The sequence below is a fragment of the Bombyx mandarina genome, chromosome 12 (assembly GCF_030267445.1).
Source record: "Bombyx mandarina strain Sakado chromosome 12, ASM3026744v2".
Taxonomy (NCBI): domain Eukaryota; kingdom Metazoa; phylum Arthropoda; class Insecta; order Lepidoptera; family Bombycidae; genus Bombyx; species Bombyx mandarina.
Window position 1 is genome coordinate 13,027,579 of NC_143219.1, and position 10,484 is coordinate 13,038,062.

The window sequence follows — 10,484 nt, forward strand, 5'->3', positions numbered from 1 at the left end:
AACTTTGTATCCCTTTTTACGAAAATTGCGCGGACGGAGGAGTATGAAATTTTCCACACTTATAGAGAAAAGAAGTGCACAATGCTAATATCTTTTTAAAATAATGCATAAAAGATACATTAAATCAATAAAGAAAACATTACACACACTACATACCATGTATTTGACGCACCCACGCACGCATACTATTTATTGTCAAACTTTTGTTCTTGACGTCTATTGTCAAATTGAGATTAAATATTGTTTGTCTTTGTTAATATTTTTTATAGTGTAGTCTTGGCGAAATTTGTGATTATAGAAGTATAAAATACAATCATAATAGTGTACATACTTACAATTCCAATTAACTATAGTCGAATTTCGACGACTGCGGGACCTCTAGTTTCAATGTAATTTAGAAGTTTTTTGACGTTTTGTGTAGTAGTGTGGTGTGTAGTAGGCAGTGTACCCGTTGAGGTATTCATGAGCTCCGTCAGCATCGGGAAGACGTGAGCTCATTTGCTCATTCACTATTCGTACTACGCCAAGAAAGTAAAAAAGAATAAAAAAGCCCGCTACATACGTACTTGTAGTAGGTACATTCAGGTACAGATGTAGTAGGTACAGATGTCTATGGGCTCCAGTAACCACTTAACACCAGGTGGGCTGTGAGCTCGTCCACCCACCTAAGCAATAAATAAAAAAAACATTCTAAACTCATGTCTATACTAAAATTAAGGAACCTCCATCACCGCTTATCACAATTCAAAAGAAGGAAATTTTGAGATATTTAAGGCAACATTCCAATTTATATTGCATAGAGTTAAAATTACATAGAGTGTAGGTGATACATGTAGAATGTAAACATACCATTTAAATAATAGATCTTTATCTATGAAATTGCCGTTTTACAGTACTGGCTGTTTGAAACGTAATTTAACGTCCGTCTGGTGTATTGGTAAGTGACATGGTCACTACACAAGGGGGTCGCGGGTTCGAATCCCGCCAAGGGAAGATATTTGTATGATAAATATAAATGTCTTTTCCAGGGTTATGGATGTATATTAAATATATGTATGTGTATAATAAAAATCTTACTTTTATTTCCGTTATCTGGTACCTGTAACACAAGTTCTTTACGAACTTATCACGGGACCAGTTAACGTGGCGTGATTGTTAGTAAAATATTTATATTTATATATTTATATTTATGTATGGCTAGCAATAAAATCAATGGAACGCATTAGCGACGAAATGGGCCTCAAATTTTACAGATCCAAGATTAAAATAGTGGTTATTGACCGAAATGGCACCCTCACCCCTTCAGCGCACTGGTTTTGAAAGTGGTGGACAATTTAGTATATCTTGAAGCCACAATTACCAACAACGGTTCGTGCGAACCTGACATAAGAAGACGCATCGGTATGGCCAAAACACTATGCCCCAACTCGACCGGATCTGGGCTGAAAGGTGTATGATATATATCTCAAAAAAACAAAAATACGCCTCGTGAACACACCAGTATTCTTCCGTTATGCGCAGAGACGTAGACCATAAGAATGGCTAACCGAACACGTATAGACGCATTTGAGATGTGGTGTTATAACTCTATAATCTATAACATAACTAGAACTTTATAATTGAATTATAATTTAAAAATTCCCAATAATCATCCACTGTCTTTCAGCTCTTTTGTCTGCTATCCTAATATGACCTGAAATTTACTTTTCAGCACTGGCCTACTTAATATTGGGCCTACAATTCGAAATACCTCTACCCTGGTTGGCCATAACATTCCGTCCTTGGCGATTGCTGACTCTGGTCATGGCAGTAATGCTGGCTGCTGGAGGCTTCGTGATCTTCTTCCTGCACGAGAGCCCCAAGTTTCTGGCGACCAAAGGACGTGTCGACGAAGCCTTGGAGGTTATGAAGACAGGATACGGCCTCAAGGACCGCGACGTGGATCTTGTGGTGCTTAGTGCAACTTTTTGGAGTTATTTCTGATGAGGGGTTTAAATTACTGTTCGAAGTTCATAAAAGTTTGTCTTAGAAAATGTTTGGATGGATAATTATAATATAGGTGATCATTTACTTAGATAAGCAGTACCAAGCAATATTTACTAATCTCAACATATGTATGTATGTAGGTACTTGTCTTTTAATTCAATAAATATGCCACGAACTTTAGAACTGAGTTCGTTAACATGGCGCGTCGAATTAATAATTGTGTTACATTGCGTGGTATACATTTTTATCTCACGAATAAAAATCCAGAGCTCCTTCTTTATTTTGTGGAATTATTCCATTAGTTTAGACTTTATATTAATTATTATGGTAACTTTGGAATTAAATAACTCGTTTAAGTTTATTTACACTTAAAGTAAGATTGCTACCTACTAAACCAATTAGTTGTAGTCGCTCGGTCATTAAAAATGGATAAAAATTCATAGTAATTTTTGTTGCAATTAGATTGAAACTATGTAATTGCTTTTTAATGATTTGTGTTTAAGATTTTTTTTTTTTGTTATTAATTATTAAAACGAATTAATCTTTCAGAAATCACTACTCACCATTACCAAGGATACGAGAAACGAACGAAAGGTGCCCTTTATGAAGTCATTATGGCAGCAGATTGCGCCCATCTTCAGTAGACCGTATTTGATGAAGACTCTACAGCTTTTCTTTCTTCTAGCCGTCTGTACTAGCACGTGAGTGAACTGGTTGCTTCTAAAGAATTATTTTTAAATGAAGTACCTACGTAGTTCAGTGAAGTAGGCTCCAATCTAATTGGTGTAAGCATTGTAGAGTCCATAGTAGTGGAATCCCTATGGATTCTAATCTATACAACAATCATTTTTTATTTATTAAATGACAAAAAAAATTGTAGCCTTCTTAAGCCATTAAGGTAAAGTTGGGATGCTGAATAAGAGCACTTTAGGCGTATCGCCTAGTAGACTATGGTCTCTCTTATTCACTATGTTAAGATTTTATCGAGAGAACAATTTTTTTGTGGAAGTGGCGTTTGTATCAGAAAAATATTTTACTTGTGGAAGTTTATATGAACCTCTTGTTTCCAGAGTGGTGCCATAAATTAGGGTAATAATTATTTAGAGATGTAAAAGATAAAATGTAACTTAAAAATTAAAAATAACACTCTTTAACAGCAAGCCAAACTAGATATTAGTAGGTTTTTATTCTGGCCAGCATGTTACTCGAGAGTAATATAATTATTGTATGCTAATCGGTGTAGCCTGGGTAGGTTACCCACAACGAGGACCGACGACCTAATGAGACTCGTGCGGATCTGCTGGATGTAAAGAGTGCAGGACGGATCGTTGTAGCGAGGTTTAGGAGCGGCCTATGTCCAGCAGTGGACTTCTGTGGTCTGAAAGAGAGATGTTAATCTGTCTTTGATATATGTACAAATTTTCAAGTTGATCAAACCCCTTGAAGCTGTTTACAATTAAGTTGAAGCAATCAGTTACATAAATACTTAAGAGGCAAGTTGGAAAAGGCGTGCTTAAAAAAATCGGTTGTCTGTAAAGTCGGTTTACCGACGATAGTTGAACGTGACAACGTCATAAGAAACTACTGATGGAATGGTTTCATTTTTCAATTATCGCAATTATCGTTGCTATAAACGATTGACACCACATTCACTTTTCACTAAACTTCATACTTGACGAAAACATGTACACCTCAGAGCGAGGTAACGCCGCATGAGTCATGTTTTTTCGTGCGTGCAGCCGGCTCTATCGAATTATAAGACGTTTTCACGTCAAAAAAACGCAACGTAACGCATAGGAGAGACATACTGTGATGATTTAATCTTATTGCAGTAACAACGTTTTCTACATTTGGTTCCCGACCATTGTCAACTCGTTTTACAACGCGCCGTCCAATGCCACGGCGAGCTTCTGCGATAAAATAACATCGAACATCACTGCGGACGTACATTTAGGGGTAAGTAATTTTAAGTGAACTTATACATGCGTAGATACGAAGTTGTGTTGGAAGATTGTGAAAATAGTTTTTGTTTACTGGGTTTATTTTAAGATACAGTAATGTGGGCGTTCCTGAAAACGATACCGCGGATTTGCGTCAGTGAGTCATATTTGTAAATATATTTTTTGTGAGCGCGCAGTGTAACACGATCGTAAATTACGATACGCGAGGGCTACAGCGGTGCTTTGGTACACTGAGGCCGGCTGCTGTAAGAGATTAATGAACTCAAAATTTCTAATTACTATTCTTCTTCTTTTTCTCCACCCTATCATCACTGGGTGGGGTCGGCATAGCGAATTTTTCTATTCTCTTCTATCAGCCGTCATCTCACCACTAACTCATCTAGCTCTCATATCGTCATTCACACACTACATCCATGTTTTCTTCGGTCGACCTTTTCCCCCTCTACCTTGCACTACCATTTCCATACATCTCCTAGTCACACGCATCTTCTCTCTACGCAGCACATGTCCACACCACGCTAATCGTCCGGTTTTAAATTTGTTAATTACCGGGGCTACTTTGACACTTCCTCTGATATACTCATTCTCATTCTAATTACTATTATTCAAATTTATTTTTCTAATATGCTTAATGCATTTCTATACATTGGCGGTCTTCATACATCAATCAGCTGTTCACTGTTAAACAAACAAAAAAGATGTAAACAAGGTCACGGTAGTTGCGCCTACTATGTATTGTATGTGATACAAACATACACATATTATTTACTATAGTTATTTACACAAAACTCACACATTACTGCTGGTAGGGTATAGGCACCCACAGACACAGCCCACTGAGTTTCTCGCCGGATCTTCTCAGTGGGTCGAGTTTCCGATCCAGTGGTAGATTCTACGAAGCACGGCTTTTGCTAGGGTTCGTGTTAGCAACGTCGTCAGGTTAAGGCTATCAGCTTAGGTAGGAAAAAATAAAGGTGGTAAGGCATATTGTGAGCCCGCTCGGGTAGGTACCACCACGCTGCTTATTTCCGCTATGAAGTAGTGCTTCGGCTTGGAAGGTCGGGCAGCCATTGTACTGTAAAACTAAGACTTAGAACTCATGTATTAAGGTAGGTGGTAGTATCTACGTTATTCATGTCTATGTACTCGGGTAACCTATTAACACCAGTTAGACCGGAGCTCTTCCACTCATTTAATCAACAAAATACCTTAAATACATTCTAATCTACATTCTAGAAATGTGTGTACGAATAAATGAAACTGTTTTTTTTTGTTCGGGCTTCGGTATTCGTGAGTAAAAAGGGAATGTTTTGCTGTAATTGTTTTGATTGAGAAGCTTGAGATTACTCTTCGATCATCAATAGTAACTAGATTTCGGGTCGGTGCAGAAAATTCGTCTCGTCAAATAACGGCTCACTTGAAATGTGAGCTCTTATTTTGTTTAGTTCACTTCAAACACAGCCTATGTCAACCCGTCTGTCTCACAATGCCGCAGTGTGTATTCAAAGGTTGCAAAAATAATGCCCGAAAAAGCAATTTAACGGCCGGAGTATCTTACTTTCGGTAAGTACATGAAGTATAAACTACAATTTAAGCTTTAAACTAATAAATAATATTAAATTTTGAACAAAATTACATCGTAAGTATTAGACAATGTTTTGGAGATTTGTGACTTTATTACAAGGTGCCATAGTTGTAATTAGTTTGAACTTAAAACTGTTTCAAAACTTTTTCTCCGTTTGTTAGTAAACGAATGTAGCTATTTATGTGTATATTCACGCGGACAGCTTTTGCTTTAATTTTGTACGTGTCCCTTTATCTAGTTACTATTGTTGATCGAAGATATTACTAAAATTTCTTTCCACCGTGGATCTTAGGATTCTGTACTAATTACAACTTTATACTTTTCAATACCCGTTCCCGAGAAAAATGATTTTGAGTGACGAACAAACCGACAGAGACACTAACAGACGGAGAACACACGTACAAGATTATATTACTTGGGGGCTGTATAGCGTTGCTTACGAAGAGCCTTAGCTTGCAATAGGAATCCTCAGGCCGCTAGCCTCAATCGCACTTCTCTGTATTATAATATCAAAACCGAATAAACTTAATATGATGATTCTGTAAATCTCTAAAGAGCATTGAAGACGCAACAGTCAGTGAATTAAGTGTTTTCATTGACCGACTTAGCTTTTGTATAGCGAACCAATACATTGAATAACAAAAGCGAACTAACTCATAGACACAACCCATGCTTCTGATCGAATTTTCTCAGTGGGCCGCGATTCCGATCCGGTGATAGATGGATATATATAATATACGGTTGGGTACCAGGAGCGTAGGGCGTCCTCCACCCAGGTGGACCGACGACTTAGTGCGCACGGCGGGAAGTCGTTGGATGCGGAAAGCGGAGGACCGCATTATGTGGAAGGCATCGGGGAAGGCCTATATCCAGCAGTGGCAGATCTCCTTTTTATCATCGCCCCTCCCGCCATCGGAGCAGAGTTCATCCATATTATCTGGAACCGCTCCGATCATCGACAGTGCGTTTCCAGAGGTCTTTTTTGCCACGTACCATCTGGCTATGGAATGAGCTCCCCTCCACGGTGTTTCCCGAGCGCTATGACATGTCCTACCTACTTTAAAAGAGGCTTGTGGGGAGTATTAAGCGGTAGGCAGCGGCTTGGCTCTGCCCCTGGCGTTGCTGAAGTCCATGGGCGACGATAACCACTCACCATCAGGTGGGCCGTATGCTCGTCTGCCTACAAGGGAATAAAAAAAAAGATAAAGGCTGATGATGATGATGATGATAGATTCTGCGAAGCACTGCTCTTGCTAGGGCTAGTGTTAGCAAATTAACAGAGGTTGAGTACGTGAGATCATCTAAATGTCTGCGTAGCTAGAATAACCGGTTAGGCTACCAGCGGATAGGTAGGTACGGAAAAAAACAGCTCCACCACATACATGTCTTCTTATTGAAAAACAAATTTAAAGATTGATAAAAACTTTGTTGAATTCTCTGTACAAAATTGAATCATAGTTTGTAAGTTTTATTTTTATTTTTATTGCTTAGATGGGTGGAAGAGCTCACAGCTCACCTGGTGTTAAGTGGTTACTGGAGCCCACAGCGTAAATGAGATACAAGTTCTAAGGTCTCAAGTATAGTTACAACAGCTACCCCACCCCTCAAACCGAAACGCATAACTGCTTCACGGCAGAAATAGGCAGGGCGGTGGTACCCACCCGCGCGGACTCACAAGAGGTCCTACCACCAGTAAACTTTGCACCAGTAACAGATTAGCTTGTTTTATAATTTTGTCACTTCAACATTTGGCTCTAATGGCTTTGAAGTGGATTGCAGTCATAACTCAGCGTTTTTGGTAGAATTTTACGAACACTACGGTCATGCCTACAAAAACAAATTCCATGCGTGGAAAAAGAAGCACAAGCCTCATCTTTAATATATAAAAATGAATTGCTGTTCGTTAGTCACGCTAAAACTCGAAAACGGCTGGACCGATTTGGCTAATTTTGGTCTTGAATTATTTCTGGAAGTCCAGAGAAGGTTTAAAAGGTAGAAAGAAGATATGAAAATGCTCGGAATTAAATAAAAATAACAATTTTGTTTTCCGTTTTATGTGTCCCCCGTCGGACGGATTCCTTTTGTTTGTTTTAAGTTTATTTTATACAAAAGTCTAGATCTTTTATTTATCGATATCGCATATCCTATATGCTTGATTAAATGTAAACTGATCGTATTTTTCATTATTCACGATTAACCTATCCATAACTTCCAACAAACTATCATCGAAGCAAATTTAGTTTTTATTTTTTACTTTCTTAAACAAAACAAGCATTTAATATCTAGTCTATCAGAGGATTTTATTTATAGGCGATAAAGAAAAAAAACTATGCCATGTTACTTTATTAAATTTATCAGTTCACTTGTAAGATGCCTAACGAATATTTAAACAGGTGGGCGTCAATGATAATGAGTATGTAGTTACACACATCATCGCAATACCAACAGTGACACGTTCAATCTAAGTGTTATTTGCTAATAAATACAACGGCCGGTTTAATTTCGTGTATTATTTTTGATGGTGGATTTAAATTGTATATATTTTTTTAAATATTAATTAACTATTATTTCTTACGTTTGACCTAAAAAAAAACATGTGTTATTTTACAAACATGTGTTATTAAACACTTTATAAAACAATTAAAAAAACATGTGTTAGTTGGGGCACTTTATAAAATCACAAAAAAAAAAAATGTTATCGATTACCTACTGTATTCGAATATATTTTAATAATGTTTCACGATTTTATCGATTATAAGATGTAGCATTTTGTGTTTTGTTGTATAGAAACTATACGGATGTTTTATATTGTTAACCTTGAGCATTGTTTTCTACAAAATATTAAAATAGCAAACAAAAAAAAAAAAATCGTGAAAAAGCATCGGAATTCGTTGTGAAATGGGGTAGAATCGTTATTGTTATAAGTGTGTACAAATAGAACGCGTCACGCTGATGACCTCCAAATTAATTTGTAAATCTTCGATCGATCATAAATAAACAAACAAACACTTATGCATTCCGTTTTTCGAAGATCCGATATGCGTAGGAATCTCAAAGGCACATTGCTTAAATTTCGTAACACGCTTTTGACGAGCTATTGTTTAACGTGTTATTTACATAGCTCATGGGTATCACAATATAAATGCTGAGGAGGGACACTGGCGTTATGTCAGACACGGGCACTTGGCCCCAAACGAGGATTCTCTGTACTATGGAAACCAGAGACTAATACACATATTTTAATACGTATATAGATAGACATTGCCCACCAATCTGGAAAGTAACACATAAGTAAGTAGACATAAAGTTTACGTTTTCTTAAACGCTACGTTTCTATTGACAGGAAACATGCAATGACGTCATCGCCGACAGCACCATATTTTCTGGGATGGCGTTCAGTTTGTTCTTCACAATTATCAACTACATCGCCTCTATGATCACATCGTGGAGGAAGAGCGTACTGGTTGGTACCTTGCTCATATCCGGCATGAGCACTGTCGTGGTGGACCTAGTTGAGCAGCCAGTGATCAGCTTGTTGCTGTTCATACTGATCCAGCTGGTGGGCTTGTCGGCTGGGAACGTCGCGTCTTATTTTGTTGACGTATATCCTACGTCATTCAGGTTGGTATATTTGCATGGAGAGCAGAGGCAAGAAGCGCAAATTCTGTGTATAAAAAGTGTCATTCAAAAAATAGTTCAATTAAAAAAATATCTGCTAAATTCAGATCATTCCACTTGCCGTAGCGCAATTCTATTTGGGCTTCCGAATTAAAATTTGATTCCCAATTAAGATAATTCGCCTTGCCTCTCTCTACTCTTCCACATGTATTTTTATTAAAAACTATGTCGGATCTAGAACTTTTCAAATCAAAATGTATTGATTTTTGTTTTATTTGTCGGGGTCTGTCGGATTACGTTTTGTGCGACTGCGGATTCTTTTGTTTCTTAGAATCCATTTAATTTAGTTACCTTTCACCGTGGTCATGAATACAGTAAAACTAACCCACAATCAAGGTTAATGAATGAAATGTAAAGTAATTAAATAGCAATTTATAATCGTAATTTTATTTTGCGTTTTCATTTTAAATTCATTACGATTTGTTATAATACTCCTCATTTCTTGAAAGCGATCAATAGTTTCTGAATCACTCATTATCCGGATATTTATAAATGTATTGATACATTTGGTTTTAAGTAGGTCTATGGTTCTCAAAAACAATGAACATTATGTTCGGAAAATATCAACTATTTTTTGGGTTGTTCAAGTTGTAATACAAATGAGAATGAACTGACGTGTCCAAAAAAAAGTTCAATGGTCTCGTGTCACGCGATACAGCGAGCGAATGACGCATATATCTAACTGTTTTTTTTTCTGTATCTACTCCCAATGACATCAAGAGGTTATGCGGCTTCACCGAAATTTATCTTTAACTAGCTGACCCGGCAGACTTTGTAGTGCCTCAATCTATATCTATACTAATATTATAAAGAGGAAAGATTTGTTTGTTTGTTTGTTTCGAATAGGCTCCGAAACTACTGGACCGATTTGAAAAATTCTTTTTCCATTAGAAGCCGACATTATCCCTGATGAACATAGGCTACTTTTTTAATTTTTTTTTAATTTTTTTTTTATGGTTTCATGTGTGTTTTAATGTTTCCGAAGCGAAGCGAGGGCGGGTCGCTAGTCGATAAATAAAACACCTAAACTTTTGTATAAAATAAACTTAAAACAAACAGAAGGAATCCGTCCGACGGGGGACACATCAAAGGAAAAACAAAATTATTATTTTTCTTTAATTCAGAGCATTTTCATATTTATCTACCTTTTAAACCTTCTCTGGACTTCCACAAATAATTCAAGACCAAAATTAGCCAAATCGGTCCAGCCGCTCTCGAGTTTTAGCGAGACTAACGAACAGCAATATTTTTTTATATATATAGATATAGAAGAT

The 10,484-nt window shown here is 37.1% G+C and overlaps 1 protein-coding gene across 6 annotated transcripts in view; it reads left to right on the forward strand.

Moving 5' to 3' along the window:
• LOC114250558 (synaptic vesicle 2-related protein) overlaps window positions 1-10,484 on the forward strand; it is a 36,156-nt gene that overhangs the window by 20,252 nt on the left and 5,420 nt on the right. For 5 of the 6 annotated variants that reach the window (XM_089732046.1, XM_089732047.1, XM_089732048.1 and 2 more), the window contains 4 exons: window positions 1,712-1,950; window positions 2,536-2,687; window positions 3,819-3,942; window positions 8,876-10,002. In XM_089732046.1, the coding sequence (XP_089588172.1) occupies window positions 1,712-1,950; window positions 2,536-2,687; window positions 3,819-3,942; window positions 8,876-9,304 (944 nt within the window). In that variant the 3' untranslated portion in view covers window positions 9,305-10,002. Of the gene's footprint in view, window positions 1-1,711; window positions 1,951-2,535; window positions 2,688-3,818; window positions 3,943-8,875; window positions 10,003-10,484 lie in introns of those variants that run through there. The other variant, XM_089732050.1, reaches the window with a different exon arrangement.